This window comes from Zalophus californianus, chromosome 2 (genome assembly GCF_009762305.2).
Source record: "Zalophus californianus isolate mZalCal1 chromosome 2, mZalCal1.pri.v2, whole genome shotgun sequence".
Lineage (NCBI taxonomy): Eukaryota > Metazoa > Chordata > Mammalia > Carnivora > Otariidae > Zalophus > Zalophus californianus.
The window spans coordinates 56,974,678-56,994,984 of NC_045596.1; the positions used below are offsets into that span (position 1 = coordinate 56,974,678).

At 36.8% G+C, this 20,307-nt stretch overlaps 1 protein-coding gene across 8 annotated transcripts in view; it reads left to right on the forward strand.

Annotated features, from left to right (window-relative positions):
- The window catches only part of SLC4A4 (solute carrier family 4 member 4), a 340,863-nt gene extending 325,898 nt beyond the window's left edge, over positions 1-14,965 (forward strand). For 7 of the 8 annotated variants that reach the window (XM_027598149.2, XM_027598150.1, XM_027598147.2 and 4 more), the window contains 5 exons: positions 716-889; positions 3,436-3,597; positions 6,955-7,051; positions 9,635-9,714; positions 10,621-10,756. In XM_027598149.2, the coding sequence (XP_027453950.1) occupies positions 716-889; positions 3,436-3,597; positions 6,955-7,051; positions 9,635-9,678 (477 nt within the window). In that variant the 3' untranslated portion in view covers positions 9,679-9,714; positions 10,621-10,756. Of the gene's footprint in view, positions 1-715; positions 890-3,435; positions 3,598-6,954; positions 7,052-9,634; positions 9,715-10,620 lie in introns of all 8 variants that reach the window. The other variant, XM_027598153.2, reaches the window with a different exon arrangement.
- Positions 14,966-20,307: the final 5,342 nt, after the last annotated feature.

Below are 20,307 nucleotides of genomic sequence, written 5' to 3' on the forward strand. Positions count from 1 at the left end.
AGCACCTGGCACATAGGTGCTCGGAGGCCCGTGTAGTACCTGTTTCTGTGCAACATTGTGATAGCCTCTCCTAGATTCCAATGTCTAGTTGTTGACACTCTGAAACTCACTATCATAGTCCTATGGCTTTTCTTTGAAAAGAATGGTAATGAATTGCTGAATGTTATTAGTTAAGTTATGCCATAGATAAATAATGTGGAATTTATGAAAATACCAGTGCATTCCCATTTTCAAGTTGGAAACTTCCTTTATATCCTTGAAACATCCCGAAATGTCTAAGATGCATAGTAGCATCTTTTCTTCTTTCAGGTAAGGTGACTGAGGCAGAGTAAGATACATGAGTTAGATGTCTTCCTTCATTACAAAAATAGTCACAAGATTCTCTCTCTGGAGACTCAGATAGTAAAAATAGAAAGTAAGAGATGAGCATCTAGAATTTATATTTGGCTTTGTGACTTTATTCTTTGGTGGCCACTTTGTCTCCTATATCTGCATAACATTCCTGCAAAGTAACAATATTGGAAGATTCCTATCATGTCTTACTGTGCTGGACTAAATTTCTGTATTCCCTGACCAGGGTCCTCTGAAAAGGACACTGCTTGCCTAAATTATAGAATATATAAATCACTAGTCGTTGGTTAGGCATTGTGGAAATGACTCTGTGTATCTGCTCTTGAAGTAATATGATGGTACCCTCATCTCCTTTCCTCCCCAGTTCATGGATCGTCTGAAGCTGCTGCTGATGCCCCTGAAGCACCAGCCAGACTTTATCTACCTGCGCCATGTCCCCCTGCGCAGGGTCCACCTGTTCACCTTCCTGCAGGTGCTGTGTCTAGCCCTGCTCTGGATCCTCAAGTCAACCGTGGCTGCTATCATCTTTCCAGTCATGGTAAGGATTCCTTTAATTGAACCTCCCCATGAAGTCATAGCAGTGTCATTTGTTATTATAATATAGAAGACACACATGTCTTTTCTGTGTGGTTCTCATTTTTTCCAGCTTTGGCCAAATAATTTTGATTTGATCAATTGTTATTTAAGGTTCCTATGTCTGTGGTCATCTATGCTGGACTTTAGTGTCAAACTCAGCTGAGTTCAGATACCAACACTGGTTTCTTCTGGTCGGGGAACCTCCATGAGCTGCCATGAACTTAGTAAAATGGGCATGGCTTTAGTACTGTCATTCTGAGCAACAATGATAAATATTAAGTATAGAGCACAATGCCTGACATCTAGTAGACACCAGTACACATGAGTTATTTTTAAAATATTGTACAATAGAATCAATCTAAATAATAAAGTACTTCACATTACAGTCCAGGTAATAAGAAAACAAGTGAATTTGAAGAAATGGAGTGAAAAGTGCAGTTTTTGAAGTTCTTGCTAAGTTTAAGGATAAGTCTGGGCTCTCAGTCCTTGCCATGATATGATGAGAAGCAAGGTAAAATAACTTAACATTGCACTTGGAAGTACAAGTGAAAGAAGGAGAAAAGGAAATGGTAGCCCTGCATTCGACTTTATCATTAAATTTTATACTTTACTATAATTTTCCATTTCTTGCAAGAAAATGCACACGCGTATACTTGAAGCAAGTCACCAAGCTAGCCTCAGGTCTGATCTGTCTCTCCCACAACTTTGGAAACACAATTCTCATACACAGACATATTTTATTTTTTTTTTATAAAAATCCTCTTACTCTTAGCCAGAGTTATTATTTTATCTCATGTGTATTTGTTGTTTGTAATTTTTTTTGCCATAAAATACTAGTGATACTTGTAGAGTCATATTTTTTTCATGATGGTCCCTTATATCCGCCCCCCCCTTTTTTTTCTTAAACTCTGTTAGCTTACTGGAAAACACAATGAGTATGAGAAATGACTCCCATTTGCCTGTTGGTATAGTCTACCTATTAGTTTTGCTAAAGACAGGAAAAACAAAGTTACACCTGGATAAATTTGAACTAGTCCAGTAAATCACTTACTGCTTGTGCTTAATAATAATAAAAAATGCATTCCCTTTATAACTTTATTTTTTATCTTTCTAGAGCTTTTATTTGATCACCAAACAATAATGTGTATCAGTAGGGCAGATGTTGTTAATTTCTCTAGGAGATGAAGAAACGGACCTATAGAGAGCATGATGTGGATAAACATAACTGTTTAATCTGAGACAGAGTCATGATTCTCATATATCCTAGTGTGTACTAATTTTACTCTTTTTTTTAGATTTTATTTATTTATTTATTGAGAGAGAATGATAGAGAGAGAGCATGAGAGGGAGGAAGGTCAGAGGGAGAAGCAGACTCCCTGCTGAGCAGGGAGCCCGATGCGGGACTTGATCCTGGGACTCCAGGATCATGACCTGAGCCGAAGGCAGTCGCTTAACCAACTGAGCCACCCAGGCACCCTACTAATTTTACTCTTGAGCAAAGGCATCTTTAATGTACCTTTAGAAGTTACTGTTCAAGGGCAACTCATAGCATCAAAGATATATATTTTAAGAATACTGATTTTAGAGGCAGACAGCTGGGGCCCTTGTATTTTTTCCTTACCTGGCTTTGTGATCTTGGATGACTTACTTATGTCTCTAGGCCTCAGTTTCCTCAGTTGTAAGATGGAGATCATAATATTGACTTTTTGAGTTTGTGGTGGGAATAAATGAGAAAATCCTGCCTAAGAGTTTAGCACAGCCTCTGACACACTGTAAGTTTTCTGGTCATAGTAGTGATTAAAGTTGCCCCATAGATTAAATGATCTGAGCATACTCAAGGACTGCTTCACTATTAGTACTTTGAAGATGTTGTAGTATACTGTACATTGTACAGATTTTCTTGATTTTCAAAAACTTGTGTAATGTTTTAATTTTGAATAATTAGAAATCAAATGCAGGCTGTTTCTTCCCTTTAAACTTTCAGTCATTTTATTGAAAATCTGACATGGAAGAAAATGGTTTAAAAACTAATCCTTTCGTGGGTGCCTGGGTGGCTCAGTCGTTAAGCGTCTGCCTTCAGCTCAGGTCATGATCCCAGGGCCCTGGGATCGAGCCCCGCATCGGGCTCCCTGCTCAGCCAGAGACCTGCTTCTCCCTCTCCCACTCCCCCTGCTTGTGTTCCCTCTCTCACTGTCCCTCTCTGTCTGTCAAATAAATAAATAAAATCTTAAAAAAAAATAATCCTTTTGTGTTGACATTCTAAGTGAACATGATCATACATTTCAGTGAAGAAAGTAAGTTTTACTGAAGACTTTTATGACGCAACTTTCCCCATAAAGAAAATGTCTGTGGTCCAGGTAATATAAATCCATATAAGCAAGATGAGTTCTATCATATTCTAGCCTTATGCAAGCTAGGTTTCTACTGCCTTTGATAGAGTAGTATCAATGCTCACCATGACTTCATCTGACATGGTTTCTTTTATACTTTCTATATTTATCCTTTTAGATCTTGGCACTTGTAGCTGTCAGAAAAGGCATGGACTACCTCTTCTCCCAACATGACCTCAGCTTCCTCGATGATGTCATTCCAGAAAAGGACAAGAAAAAGAAGGAAGATGAGAAGAAAAAGAAAAAGAAGAAAGGAAGTCTGGACAGTGACAATGATGATGTAAGGAACTTTCCAAAATTCCAAAGTAAAGCTAAAGAGATAAATGTGAAAAAAATATATATGTGAAATATATATATATATGTGAAATATATATATTATATACATATAATCCTTTATGTGAGATATGGCTGAGTTCCAAGAATGTTCACCTGGCTGGGTTACATGTCATTCTTCACTTTCCTTTGCCCTTTATTTTCTTTCCTTAGTTTTTTATATTTTCTGAAGTCTTTCTGTAGCCATTAATATACTAATAGCGATAAAAATGACTTCCAAAAGAAGCCCACCACATCTAAAGAACTCCAGTCTCCCATCTCATAGATAAAAAGGAAACTTGCTTCATAATGCTATAAAATGTATTTGTTTCGCTATTGATGATCCAGGATTTAAATATGAGCTAATAACTCAGTTATATGTAATTTCAAGACTGATGTGGACTAATACCTGTGACCTCACCTCCGGTGATCTATGTATCCACTTGAGTAGGCTCTCAACCACAGTTCTCTTCTATTGTACTTATCCTCACATTGAACTTTGACATGATTTAAGATGATCTCTCTGTAACCCTTCAATGAAAAGGAAAGGGAATTGGAGCTTAGGGTCTTTATACATAATTGTAGTAGGCAGTTTTGTAGTCCAGATGATCCTCCTGCAATTGAGTGATTAAGTTGAGAAATAAAATTGTTGCCCATTTTTGTTTTTCTTTAGGAGACCATTTCACAGGTGCTCCAGTAGGGGTCTGTAATCAGTACTAGGAGAACAGCTGGGATTATTTCACACACACGCACGCACGCACGCACATGCACACGCACACACGCACAATTTATCCCAGTAGCCTTTTGAAAGGACTACCAAAATGACATTTTCTGTGTGAAGATTTGTTGTGGATTTTACACAGCACAGTATCCACATTCTAATTGCATCCCTGGTATACAGCTCTAAAGTGGGGATATTGTTAAGTTTTGGTGTCTCCTCTGTACTATGTCATCTTGAGTGATCATGCATACACGTCCTTACTTGCCATAACAGCTCTTTACAGTATATGTTTTTGTTCCTATTTTACAGGAGAAAATGTAGCCTGAAAAATGTAAAGTCATTTTTCTAAGTGTACACAGCCAATAGTGGCAAAGCCAAAACTCTAGTCCAGGCCTGTCTGGTTATTTCCAGCTGGTCAGGCTGTCTGATTGTATTCTTTGTGGAGAATTTAGAAATAGTGCAGTGAAGGAAGGCAACAGACAAAATTGGATTTCAGATAAATTGATCCAATAAAAAGAGGCTAAATATATGAAGCACATTTAGCTAAAGAGAAAAGAGTCCGAGGGAGCTTTTGTGACTGTCATCATCCATCTTCAATGAGAACAGGTGTATAGATTTTCTGTTTCCAGTGATGACGGAAAAAGAAATTGTGTTTAAATTGCAGTACAGATTAGGGTGCAGTGTTAAAAAGAATGATATGTTTACACATTGATTAGAAATCAAAATTTGAAATTAATTTCTAGACCACTCAAGACAAAAAAGAAAAAAGGAATGCCTGAAATACATAATTGAAGTAATATTTCATCTTGAATTTTCAAAACAAGTATGCCAGTTGATGTACATGGACACCAAACTTAAAATTTATCACATATTACTAATATATGAACTGATATTATAGAATCCTCATCTCTAATAGTTTTTAAGAAAAAAATAATAAAATACCAACTTTTGAGATGTTTTAAGTTTGTGTTCTCTGGTGTCAAAAGTTGGATCAGATGAGCTTCTGAGAAGTCCTTCAAATTCTTTATTTCAATTTTCAATAAATCATATTTTATTTAAACAACTCTATTATTTTATTAATGGTATTTACCGTTTCCAGCTCTGTATTTCCAACAGTTTTCTTGAAGATAATGTGTGATACTTGTTTCTTTTCTTTTCCTCTTTCTCTTCTTCCCCCAGCCCTCGCCAAAAAACAAGCTTGTGTATTTGTCTTAGTGAACTCAACCAGGCAATTTAGAATACATATGTGTAATAAGTTCTCTGTGTTGAGCTCATTATTTAGGGGCTCTCCTAGCATTCACCTGGTAATCAGGGGTGCTGGGGTCCATTGATAAAGAGAGCTACACAGGGGCATGGCAGCTACAAAACTTTTATGCACAGATGTATTGAAAATTATGGCTTGGCAGTATTTTGAACCACTCAATCATTTTTGGATCTGGCTGGTAGGCTATGGTTAAGGATCAGCTTCCCACCTGTTCATCTATAAATGCTATTATTTGGAGAAACGTGTGAAATACTGTGATTAAAACTTGTCCTTCTTGACATTCTCATAAAGGTCCGTGCCTGTGGCATCTTTTTTTTTTTGGTCAATTTAAGTGCAGTATCTTAGTCTTTTAAAATCATACTGTGGCCTATTACCCTCTTCAGATTCACCTTAAAAGAATTTTCAATGTATATAGTAGTCTGTATGTTAAGGTTTATTTTTTCTTTATTTTCTTTGACCTCTGGTTCTTCCCCCCTCCCCCCCCATCTTTCTGCTAAAGGGCATCTCTTTGGTACTTTCAGTTAAGGAATGGATTTGATCTTTTCGGTCCAAACATAGACTTGTATTCAATATAATGAATTCCTTAAAAAAGGGAGGGGTTAATCCTGTGAAAATATGTTATAGTTTTGGCTTTGGTGACTGTTTTTTCAAACAGCCCCGTGAATAGCTTCCTGATTTTATCATTTTATTTTGGTTATGATTCTCTGCTTACCTGACAATCATAGGTACCTTCCTTTTGTTTATTTTCTCATGTTTTGCTAAGCTTTCAGATATTTTTGGTATAAACAAATTTAAATGAACCTTTAACTCTAAAGTAGTTTTGATGGAGTATTGGGGGGGGGGTTATTTTCAACTATACATCGAGGGCTCCTTGATAGTGAATGTTAGTCTTCTACCTGTCTTGGAAGGGAAGTCTTGGACATGGAATCAGAAAGCATAAATGAAACAAGAATTTTAAGACCATGTTCTAGTTGAGGGAGTTTACTAAATTTAATCTTTCACGTTGAGATTATTTACTTTACCCTACAACAAAGCCATAAGTATTTGTGGATTGGGAATCTAGCTTATGGAAAGCTTTACAGTTGTTTTAATTTACAGTGATCTCTCTTTGGTGTGGTTCTAGTTTTAATTGACTTTATCCCATTAACTCAGAAGAGAGGAAAACAAACATGAGAAAAATTGTGTAGAATTTGAAAAGTTAGCAAGTAAAAATGATTATGTCAAAGTCTTTTCTCCTTAGACAATGTAAGTGCTAATATGATAGGCTTGATCAATACTGGGAGAGAGGGAGGGCTGTATAGTAAAAACTTTCTAAAAATTGTTGTAAATTTCTTTCACAGTCTGATTGCCCATACTCAGAAAAAGTTCCAAGTATTAAAATTCCAATGGACATCATGGAACAGCAACCTTTCCTAAGTGATAGCAAACCTTCCGACAGTGAGTAGAACTAACCTCTTGCGTGTCTGCTCAAATATGATTTGCACTTGCAGAGAAGAAACTTTAGAATTATCATTTACATTAACTTTCCCTCTATTTTCTGTTTTTCTATGTGAAGATTCACACTTACTTACTATAAAACTTCAGTTTTACATTCCTTGAGCTTCATTCTCTTTCCTTTTATCCATAACCTATTAAGTTTTTGTTTGGTAGTCTTTTCTCTGATCCACACATCATCACCAGTTTCTTTCAATTGCTAAACTCATAGCTGTATTTTTAATTGATTTTTCATTTTTTTTCCGCTGGTATTTAGAATTGCAGCCTGTAGTACTACATCACTGTCTGTTACTGTTTGTCTTCCTTAGGCTTTAGCCAAGGACCAAATGAGCTCAGAGAGAAATTGCATCTAAATCATCAGTGAATCAATTGTTCATACTGAGCATTTGGAATAATTGTTATTTTCAATTAAATTAGTGATCATAAAATATTAATACAATTTTTTAGGTATTACTTATAAGATATATGCCGTTTCTTCCTAATTTCCTTATTCCTTTTCTGCTATTTCAAAAACACCTTTTTAACTGGACTGGTCTTTTGGGGTAATAGGTTGGTGGCTAAGGTGTAATGATTTCTGACACATCATCTTTTCTTCTGTAATTGGGGTAACAGGCCACTTGAAAAAGGGGACAACCGCTCTAGTAACATTAGTGAATATCTCAAGCTTTTCCAATAGCAAGTAGCAATTGCTTCCAAACTACTTTCACTTTGGGGTGTCATTTGAAGAAAATATCTTCTTTTAGATCCAGATGCACTTCAAAGTCTACTGACCTATTAAGGGGGAAAAAGACAGTTGAGACACTTTTATTTCCATTTGACAATGCCACTTTGACTTCAGTAAGAGGTTACCAAGAGAAGTTTGGAATGAATGACTATTTATGAAAAATGGGTATATTAGTTTTCTGTTGCTATGGAACAAATTACCACAGAATTTAGCAACTTAAAACAACAAACAAGTACTTCCTTATAACATTCCCGACATTCAGGAATGTAGGAACAGAGGATTTAGGTGGTTCTGTCTCTGGGTCTCTCGTGAGATTGTAGACAAGCTTTTGGCTGGGGCCAAACTTGAAGACAACAGGAACTGGGATCTGCTTCTAAGTTCACGTGGAAGGCAGTTGGCAGGAAGTTTCAGTTCCCCGGCCCCTGGGCACCTCCGTGGGGCTGCCCATCATATAGTTGCCTGCCCCCAGTGCCAGTGAGAATGGAGAGAGAAACCAAGACAGAAACTGCAGTCTTTTATCACTGAATCTCAGAAGTGACGTGCCATCACTTTTGCCATGTTCTGTTGGTCCCACACAGACCAACCCTGGTACAAAATGGGGAGGAATTACACGAGGACATGAATACCGGGAGGCTCAGGGCACAGCAGGGGTCACCTTGGAGGCTGGCTGCCACACTGGGTTTAGAGAACAGTCTCGCTTTGGTGTCCAGTCCGTAACCTATAACTTGTAACTGAGGCTAATTTCTTTTCAGTCCTATCGGCAGGATTTGGTTAATATTCCTTTTCTGAATTCAAGCTCCTCAAACCATATCCTGGCTTCAGTTTTCATTTTATTAATGCCAGAGCATTAATAGCAAAATGAAACTGTGAAAGGGACACAGCACATATGTCTTCTGTTGGCATCATGACCTGTTACAGCCTTTCTAGGTACAGTTTAAAGGCTGCTTCAAAAATAAAAAATAAAGCACCACCAGCTAGAATTCATGGAAATAGTTTATGTCAAATCAATTATTTAGTGCTAGTTGTTACTCATTCTCTCAAAAACCCATTAGAGGGATACATGGAAAATTGATATGATATTAGAAATTTACTTAAGCAAAATATCTTCGGTCATTCTAACTGAAATCTTTTCTAATGTCATATTAATCTTTTATAAGCCATGAAAGAACAAAATTAATAGTAGAGGTGCCTGATAATTAAGTTCCTCACAATCTTTTTCTCCCACATGAATAACAGCAGGACAAAACTGTGGATGCTGAAGATGAAAGGAAATCCAAGGGCAAGGCTTAAGACATTAAGTAGATGCTCTAAAATTGATTGGCCTCCTACCCCTTCATGGAAGAAAACAACAGTGGTCCATCCCAGAATACCTAGGGGAAATGAAACTAACAGATTTTTATCTTGGTCACCTAACTTAGTTTCTTAGCTCAATACTATGTCTCTTGAAATTGTCTAGGGGTACCTGGGTGGCTCAGTTCGTTGAGCATCTGACTTGATTTTGGTTCAGGTCATGATTTCAGGGTCATGAGATCAAGCCCAGCTCCTCACTCAGCGTGGTGTCTGCTTGTCTTTCTCCCTCTGCTCCTTCCTCTGCTTGCGCATACTCTCCCTCTCTCACTCTCTCTTTCTCTCTCAAATAAATAAATAAAATCTTAAAAAAAAAGAAAAAAGAAATTGTCTAAATTTGCCACTCTCTTTCCAATTATAATGCATCAATTTTTACAAAGATTTTTATTTTTACTCTAATTTTATACGTTACCGAAGGGTACTGTTCATGATTTAAAGAAATTTTTCTTTTCCAGGAGAAAGATCACCAACATTCCTTGAACGCCACACATCATGCTGATAAAATTCCTTTCCTTCAGTCACTCGGTATGCCAAGGTAAAGGACAACTCCATGTTTTATGTTGTTCTGTGGGATGATTACCCCACAGAAATGTAGTCCATGGCGGATTATTGGCAGAACGCCTTGTTTTCCTTCCTGTCTACAAACTATCTTGAATCAATTGCCCAATCCCCAAACCTCACCCCAGGTTTTATGTAGAAAGTATTCTAAGAGACCTGCTATACTTAGAAGTAATGGACACATTCAGTATCGTTAAGGTAAAGCCCAGGATCAATGTTTGCTTTTATCATTTCCATATCATCTCTGATTTAAGGGATAACCGCTGTTTTCTGGCAGCTCACCAGTAGTTTCCTTCCCTAATCTTAACACGGCTCTAGACATTTCAGATCTTCCTCGATTTTCCAAAAAGCAAAATCTTGGGACATTTTCTTCATGTAGGTCTATTTGTCCTTTGATTTCTAACAGTATCACCCACCTGTCAGTCCTCTTTCTTGATTTTTGTGATTTTTGTTTTTAATCTAAGTGTGAAGGTTTATGAAATTTTCTACTTGAATCTCTTGACTCTTTTGTACCTTCATCCCATTTAAAAAAATGTTTGTTTTGGGGGTACCTGGGTGGCTCAGTCGGCTAAGCGCCTGCCTTCGGCTCAGGTCATGATGTCAGGGTCCTGGGATCGAGCCCCGCGTCAGGCTCCCTGCTCTGCGGCAAGTCTGCTTCTCCCGCCCATTCCCCCTGCTTGTCTTCCCTCTCTCGCTGTGTCTCTCTCTGTCAAAATAAAATAAAATCTTTAAAACAATAAAAAAAATGTTTTTAATAAGGAGAGAGTAGGTAAGTAAAGAGAACAGAGAACATGTTCAGCTTCTGCACAATGCACATACATTTGACAGATGATAAAGGGAATCCGATTTACTTACTATTTCTTTTTTCTTCTTTTTTCTCTAGTCCTCCTAGAACTCCAGTAAAAGTTGTGCCTCACATTAGGATAGAACTTGAGCCTGAAGACAATGATTATTTCTGGAGGAGCAAGGGAACAGAAACTACATTGTAACCTGTTTGTCTTTCTTCAAATGGACAGTTTTTGTTGTTAATGTTCTTGGGTTTTGTCTAGTTGTTTATTTTTTAATTCTTGTTTTGTTTTGGTTTTTGGTCCTTGGCCAAATAATCTAGCACTCACTCTGCTTCTCTCTTGCATAGGTAGAATCAAGACAGTAGTGCACCGTTCCTTAAAAACATCTGAAGAATCCCCTCTTCTTTTTTTTTTTTTCAGATGTGTCCTCTGACATCCAAATTCCTTTGTCACTCAAGACACGCACAGACCCTGTGCTTTCCCTTTACTGAGCAGAGGGCAAAAGTATTAAGGCTTTTGTAACACCTTTGATTAAAACATTGAAGGAACTTACAACTTTAGCTTTGGAGCTGCGCTTACAGCTTGTGTGTCCGTGGGGCAGAAGAACCCGGGGCCCCCAGGCAGAGCCCCCCCTTGCTTATAGAGCTCTCCAGGACTGGAAAAAGTGCTGCTATGCTAATTTGCTCTTGCTTGTAAGCCCTCATCTTAGAGTTATCAGAAGAAGAAAAACTCAAGGTACTTTACTCCCTGTAGAGAAACTATTGCCATCATTGTAGCAAGTGCTAGAATATCCCTTTTTCCTATGCAACTTTTTTTAACCCTTTAATGAACTTATCTGTTGAGTACATTGAAGAATATTTTCTTCGTAGATTTTGTTGTTTAAATTATGGGGCCTAACCTGCAACTCATTTTTTGTCAATTTTTTAAACTTTTTTTTAATTACTGTAAAGAAAATGAATTTTTTCCTGCAGCAGGAAACATAGTTTTGAGTAGTTCTACCTCTTATTTGTAGCTGCCAGGCTTTCTGTAAAAATTGTATTGTATATAATGTGATTTTTACACACACATACACACACACAAATACACAACCTCTAAGGTAAGCCAGAGGGCTGGATCAGATTAAAAACACCATGTTTCTAAGCATCCATTTTTCCCTTTCTTTAAAAGAAACTTACTGTGCTATGAAGAGATTGAGGGAGAAGGGAGAAGCTCCTGTGTAATGGGAATAACTGATGTCTTGATAATAGTAATATCCAGGCATAGATGCTGATTGTATTGCCATGTCGATGTCCTATACAGTATTGTTACACATTGTTTTCATTTTGAAATATTTGTTTGTGTACATACTCTGTGTGTGGCTGGTGCACATATGTGCAAAGTTGGAAAGAGACAGAGTGAAGGTAGGCGATGGGCAAAGTTATCCAGCCTCTTGTGTCAGTTTTCATAAAACCCAAACCACATAGGAAAAATCCATCAGAGGTCTAAGAGACTGACTATTATACAAATGAAGGTAAATGTATTTTATTGCCGGATACCATCATGGATCCAAGAGCTCGTATTTACAATACAAAGTCCATAGGAATATTAATAGACAATTTACTTATCTATACAGTGTTTATGGGAATGCAGATAGATCTGCAGAGGTGTGTACATATATACACACACACATCCACACGTACATTTTAGCAATGCTCACACATGTTTTTAGGATGGAAAGGCAATTATTCCTTATGATTGGGACATCTAGAATATATATATATATATGTGTGTGTGTGTGTGTACATGTATTTCAAGGTACCATATTGAAATTTAGAAAAAAGAAAATTAGGCCTTTATTAACCAAATTTAGCATGTAATTTAAATGTAATGTTTTAAATAGACTGCATTATGTATTGTGAATCTGCATTAAAAATAACATTTTAAATATTGAATTCATAATTTTGGATTCATAGAACCATATTTGTGATCTATCTAAACTAAATATATCTAACTAGGAAGAGTACCAGAAGCAGGATGAAACCATGTATTTTGGTTTCATAATATGCACTTAGTGACTCCCACTCATTCTTACGTTAATTAAATTATAATTCTGTCCTCTTAAAATTTTGATTATAAAAACTTTATTACCCTGAATTAGTTGTTACTTTTATAGTATCTGATAATCTTAAAAGTTTAAACTTTATACAAGTTAGACATAAATGACCTGCAATTTTTTCATTAAAAGAAGCAGCAAATTACATAGTATTTGTTAAAAGCTTACATGCCAAGTTCTGGCATCACATTTGTATTTAGAGCTCTCCTTAAAATGATTATACTATCTAGTTTTTTCATTACTCTAATATGAAACTATAAGAAGCTTTTTCTTTACCAAGGGAAGCATCAATAAAATGTCTAAGAGTCAGACATAATAAGTTTAGCCTAACGTATGATCTTATTAAATTAAAGACACTTTTTGTTCACTTTTATGAAGGCCCTGGATGTAACACTTTATTTTTCTGATCATGAATCAAGTATTTGAGGATTTGTGCCTCTCTCCATCTCTTTCAAAGAACTCCTGAAGCAACTTAACTCAATATTTCAGCCTTTGAGTAGATCTGAAGACTATCTGCACCTCCACTTATGATCCATATTCTGTGACCAAAGGTTGAAATTCATGAAATGAATGCAGAACAGTACCTTCCGTTTGCTAAAAGTAACAGTTCATATCAAACCCTTTCAATATTTCAGAACCCAGGGAAGCTTTTAAAGAATCATTACTTTCAGAGGAACAGGAGTAGTTACCAAACAAGCAAACAAAACCCGCAGTCCATACAGAGCCACCGAATCATCTGTGTTTTAACTGAATTTACTCATTTTCTGAGAAGTTTCTATGTAAACTGGACACACAGAATACAATACAATGGGGAATTTTTTTTTTTCTTTTTTACCAAGTATCTTTCCCTGGTGCGAATACAGAGACATGAAATATTGAAGTTGTTAGGAGTATAAGACTAAGGGCAACTCCCAAGATACCAAGCAGAAGTCCTGTGATTGTACAAACTGACTGTTGAAGAGATCACGGGGCCAAGAGTTGGCCTTATCAAAGGAGCATAAAGGCCTCTGGTTTTGCATTTGAAAGGAAAATCTCTTGGAGACGCTGTTTTCCTTGATAAAGATCACTCTTTTCTACTGTGTGAGACAGTGACTTGGAATCCGAACTATTTTCTGTGCCATAGGCAGTGGTGTTCCTGCCTCTTCTTCCAGTCAAGCGGTGGAGTGGGGGTGGGCGATGGAGGCTTCAAGATGTACAAAAACAAAAAACAAAACCCTCTCTGATCAGCCCCCACCTCAAAAAATGAGGGGTGGTGGGAGAAGTGATTATCTGCTCTCAGTAATTCAGTTCGTGTATATGTTATGCACATGCACCAACACACACAGAGTAAATCTTTTATCAGCTATACATTGCTGTTTAATACAGAGAACGATTGTCTTCCGAGTTTTTTGTTTTTTGTTTTTTGTTTTTTAACTGTGTTAAAGTACTTGAAATGTATTGACTGCTGACTATCCTTTAAAAATAAAACGAAACCATTTGAGTTGTATTACAGAGGTTGACATTGTTCAGGGATGGGACAAAGCTTTCTTCAATTCTTTTCATACCACTTAATGATTTTGGTGCAGGAACTTGAGATTTTCTTATTTATTCCATGATATTTCACATCCACTCTTCACAGCATGAGCATAAAGCCCAGTGGCACCAAGTGGCTGAATACAAATGATATTTTACAGCCCTTGACTGTCCGAAGGGCCTTGGGAGTTTTCAGATGATGATTTCACTGAGCTTCATTGCAGCCTGAAATAAAAAAAGTTGTATGATATATGCTAACCAGTCAAGTTGTGTTTTGACCAATTTGGATATGGCCTATTTCTTAGCTCATTTCTCTGTGCTCCATGGGTACATAACAAAAATCCTGAATTCTGTTTCCCAAGCAGATAATTGCAACTCAGGGCTAAAGTCATCCAGTGAAACTTTTAGAGCCAGAAGTTAACTTTGTCCCAGTCCTACAATGTGAAAAGAGTGAATAGTTGCCTCTTTTTAGCCATTTTCATGGCTGGTACATATCTGTACACCTTACTTTTCAGAATCAATACGCACTTTCAGATATTCTTATTTTTATTCTCTTAAGTCTTTATTAACTTTGGAGAAATGATGCATCTTTTTATTTTAAATGAAGTAGATCAACATGGTGGAACAAAATGATAAAGAACAGAAAACATTTCAATATATTACTAATGATTTTTTCCAATATAAAACCTAAAATTCCTATAACATAGTATTTTACAGTTTTATGAAGCTTTCTATTGTGACTTTTATGGAATTAAGAGATGAAGAAGATGAGATATTTTAGCATTTATATTTTTCAAAATTAAATGTATACTTAAAATAAAGTAACTTTATGCATTTATGAGTGTCAAGTGCTTCTGTTCAACTCTTCAAATAATTATTAAGTGCCTGTTCTTTTACTCTTTGGGTGTTACAGGGAGTACAAAGATTTGAGTAAGTGAGAGTCCCGGACATTAGATGGCTTTTTAAAACTCAAGGTAGGAGGATAAAGTAAGTGTCCAAATTATATAAAATAAGAGATTGTAAGAATCATCTATTCAAGTATTAATGAAGTAGAATCATGCAAGGGTTCATAGCAAAAAAAAAAAAAAAAGTCCAACTAAGAGCAATGGAACAATGGAGTGAATGATCAACTAATGAATGGATAAAGCAGATGCAGTATATCTCTATAATGGAGTATTACTCAGACATCCAAAAAATGAAATCTTGCCATTTGCAATGACGATGGAGCTAGAGAGTATTATGTTAAGTGAAAGAAGTCAGCCAGAGGAAGACAAATACCATATGATTTCACTCATATGTGGAATTTAAGAAAGAAAACAGATGAACACACGGGAAGGGGGAAAAGAAAAAAAAGGAGAGAGGGAAACAAACCATAAGAGACTCTTCAGATGGAGAACAAACTGAGAGTTGATGGAGGGAGGTGGGTGGGGGATGGGCTAGATGGGGGAGGGGTATTAAGGAGGGCACTTGTGATGAGCACTGGGTGTTGTGTGTAAGTGACAAACCACTGATCTCCACTCTAGAAACCAATATTGTACTCTGTGTTAACTAAAATTTAACTTAAAAAAAAGATGAATAAAGATATGGTATGTATATATATGTATATATATATATATAATGAAATATTACCCAGCCATCAAAAAGAATAAATCTTGCCATTTGCAATGACATGAATGGAGCTAGAGTATATTGTGCTAAGCGAAATAGAGAAAGACAAATACCATATGATCTCACTCACATGTGGAATTTAAGAAAACAGATGAAACATATGGGAGAAGGAAAAAAGAGGGAAACAAACCATAAGAGACTCTTAATGACAACAAACAGGGTTGATGGAGGGAGGTGGGTGGAGGATGGGCTAGTTGGGGGATGGGCATTAAGGAGGGCACTTGTGATGAGTGCTGAGTGTTGTATGTAAGTGATAAATCACTGAATTCTGCTGAAACTAATACTACACTGCATGTTAACTAGAATTTAAATACATTTTTTTAAAAAGCAATGGAATGGTTTCATTGAAAAAGTGTTATTATAATTTCTTTTATAAATAGTGAAATATAAAATGCCATTTTCTTGAATCCAGGATAATGTAGATAGTCAATTCTCAAAGCAAAAAACAAAGCAAAAAAAACTGCTAAGGGGCGCCTGGGTGGCATGGTCGGTGAAGCGTCCAACTCTTGGTTTTGGCTCAGGTCATGATCTAGGGTCCTGGGATTGAGTGCTGTGCTGGGCTCCGTGCTCAGTGCGGAGTCTGCTTCAGATTCTCTCTCCCTCTCCCCCTGCTCACGTGCTCTCTCTCTTTCTCTCTCCAAAATAAATCTTTTAACTTCTAAGCATAAGCACTTTTTAAAAAATAATTATTCGAATGAACAAAATCTTGGAATGGTACTCCTCAGAAGATACAAGACACATCCCACATACTTCTTCCTGCTGGGCCTATTCAGGCTTCCATGCAATATTTACAATTCTCTCGGAAACTTCAGTTCAGCCCCAAATTATAATCAGAGAGTGGTGGTTGGTTGCGGGTGGTGGGGAGCAAATGGAAGGGATGAGCAAGAACCATTGGTAGCAGTTAAAAAGTACATTTTAAAAAAAGATAATGAGACAGAGACAGTATAACAATCTTTCAATCTGGAAATTTAATATCAAGGCAATAGCTCTGATAGTGGTAGTGGTGGCGAAAATGGGGTTTGGACTTTATCACTGAGCTGGAAGAAGTAGCAGAAGCCATACTCTGAACAGATAATATGGGAGAATTTGATTAATTTTTCAATGTACCCACAGAGAATTCTAAATATTGTCATGTATAACAATAACTGAGTCCAGAAATTAGGATCAAGTTGTATTTAGTATGTTAGGGGGGAAAAATGGGCACTCCAACAGCTCTTCATCTTGCTACTTCACCTACCTGACCTACCTGAGAACAGGGAAGTAAAGTGCAGAGGCCTCTGAACTACCAAACCATGTGTCTCAAGGTCTAGGCACCACAGCTTGAGCACCAGAGTCCTGGAAGAAGAACTCAATTCCTCCCACAGAATCTATTTACACTTATTCAAAATGCTTGAATGGGTTAAGCTTGGTCATCTGTGGCTTTCTCAGAACACAGGACATGAGAAATAACAGAGAAAATTACTGATAGGAAAACTGAGTTAGCAAGAATGAATAACTTCATCCTGATAGGAAGAGAAGATATTTTTAAAACTATAAAATATACTTAAGAATTTAAGAATCAGGCTATTTAGAGGGCAACTGAGTGGCTCAGTCAGTTAAGCGTCTGACTCTTGATCTCAGCTCAGGTGTTGATCTTGGAATTGTGAGTTCAAGCCCGGTGTTGGGCTCCACACTGGGTGTGGAGCCTACTTAAAAAAAAAAAAAAAAAAAAAAAAAAAATTCAGGCTATTTAGTACAGAGGCAAGGACACCACAAGAAGTCTTAAAGACAAATGTATTGGTTTTATATTGAAATGATTAAATTTTACACGTTTTACCTACTGAAAATATATACTCCTTATTCTGCCCCAGGATCTTTTTTTTTAATGTAAAACTGATTTCTGTACAAATCTTGGTGAACCAAGATTTCTTCTTTTCAGTACTACATTAAAATGATTATAAAGGAATAAAAAAATTATGGAAGGTGGCACAAGTGGACTAGAGACACCCACAAATTCTCATGATGAAAGGCCAATGCATGTTCGGCTGATGAAGCAGACTGCAGGAAGCTGCAGCTTCGAACGTGGGCAGAGGAGGATGCCGTCAGCGCCATGGTTGGCCAGGAGAATCTCAGTAAGGCTCAGACTCAGACATTGCAGGGGGATCAGGGATGGGAATGGGAAGTGGGGCTGGCTGAGAATGGGTATTAACAGGAAGTGTGTGTATATATAGCACCTCTTCTCCTACCTCTGCTTGTCAATCAGCCTAAGGCCCAGCTCTCATCCTTAGATTAAAAAAAAAATCAGAAAGTTCTTCCCTTAAGATAATTGAACAAATTGCCTTGGGAAAAAGTGGGAACACCTGTTTAAAAAAACCAAAACCAAAACCTCGTCATCTGACATTGATGAATAATTACCTTTCTGTACACCGAGGCAAGGCCTGAAGGTCAACAAGATTCACCCATAGGCAAAAAGTTCCCTGTCAATTTTTTTTTTCCTCATTCTAGAATGTGGAGATATGTATGGACAGTAAGAGTCACCAAATGTGAAGAAATCCTTTAAGCATTACGGAGAAAGACAAAGATTAATAGAAAAGATTAATCCTATGTAAACAAGTATTTTAAAGACTAGAAGAGAATTTTAAAAAAATCATTGTAATTTGCTTTATACTTTAAAAAACACTACCTATACAAAATTTGAACAGGATCATTTAAAAGAGAACAATCAAAGAATAAAAGGGAACATTTGGAAATTTAAAGTACCATTTCAAATTTTTTTCACAAAATACAGAATAGTTGGAAGTTAATGTTTATAAAATATCCCAAAATAGAGAATCAAAAAGAAAAGATACACATCTTCAGATATAAATCTCAATGGGTAGAAACAACAAATAATTATATATACATAACATTGTTGAATTTCAGGTAACCAAGAATAAAAATTTCAAAACACAAGAATAAGAAGAATATCTTAAAATTGTCCATAAAAGAGGCCTCCTACAGAGAAATCAAAACCAAGATGACAGTCTTTTCAACAGCAAAATTGGATACTAGAAGATATAGTGCAATGTTGTAAAATTCCTGGAGGAAAATGATTTTAAACCTAAAATTCTAGATGCAACTAACCTATTAATAAAGTGTAAGGCAGAATAAAATATTTAGAAACCATGAAATTCCAAACAGTTTATCTTCCCACTCACCTGTTCTTAGGATATTACTCAAGAACATAGCTCACTATGAGTGATTCAAGTGAGAAAGAATCAAGGTCACAAAAAGTAATCAACTCAACCTTGTCAAATAGTAAAGTCCCAGAATAATAGGTGTTCATTAGGCGTAGGCGTAGAGAGCAACCAATCCAAACTAAAGTAGAAGGATGGAAGGCTTTGGGAAAGGACATAGAAAAAGTACTCCGTGGAATGGCTCAAATGACTGGAAATTTGAAAAACTTGAGTATAAGATGAAAGCATTGGAAAATAGGGCAATTAGAAAATTCTGGAAAAATAAAAGTTGTACAAGAAAGTCATGGTCCAAATATTAAGAAATCAATCCAAATTGGAATAGAAGTTATCATACGTCAAGGAAAAAAATGCACTAGATTCCAAGAAGGAGTAAGAATCTGGAAGATATTGGGGATATGGTAAACATTTCTCTCAAGAGAAAACAAAAGCAATCAGAAACTCTAGGGAAAAAATTTTTTAAATACTGTATGAGCAGTAAATACTCCAAATATGTAGTAGACTCATGTTTTGAGCTATTGATGGAGTATAAGGAAAGAGAATTTACTTGAACTCGACATTTTCCTTTGAGTGACTCAGGTGTAATTATACTAGATTTATAATTATCCCACGACTTGAGTCCACTAGAGTATTTATTTATTTTTTTAACCTAGCCATAACGTTAACATAGAATATTAGCATAGTCATAATAATGGAAATATATTTTTTGGTTTCAACATTCAAAAAATGCTAGGGAACCAGATGCCAATGAGATTACCCATGACCATGTAAAAGGCAGCTGACAGAAGGTTGGGCAGTGGGAGTGAGAAAGAAAAGATGGAGAGAAGTGCAAGGATGCTGTGTCCATCAGCAATGTGTTGGACAAACTAGTAACTTTTAGTTTGGCCTTAAATAGTCTGGGGTTAGGCAGCTTCTGGATATTGTTCATTGTGTAGATGCTGTCAGAGCTGGCATCTCTGTAATTCCCTTGGTTGTGTCATTCATGGTCAAAGAGAGCTGTTGCATTTTCAGAAACATCAGAACAAGAAGAAGCAGGGAGATAGACAAAGGGTTTTCTCTTGGCTGGGCTTTGTCTTTGTATTTGGCGAAGGAAATTCTGTCCCGCAGGCTTCTCCTGTGTCCTGTTGGGTAGATCTGAATCACCCCCCACGTTTACACCGATCACTGTCTAAAGGGAAGTTGATTAGCATCTTCTGGGGGTTAGAATAGGGTTGGGGTCTCTCCTTCTTGAGCTCACCGTGTCTCAGTCTAGCACCTGAACAAGTTGGAGGTGGTGGGATACGGTGGGAAGAATGGTG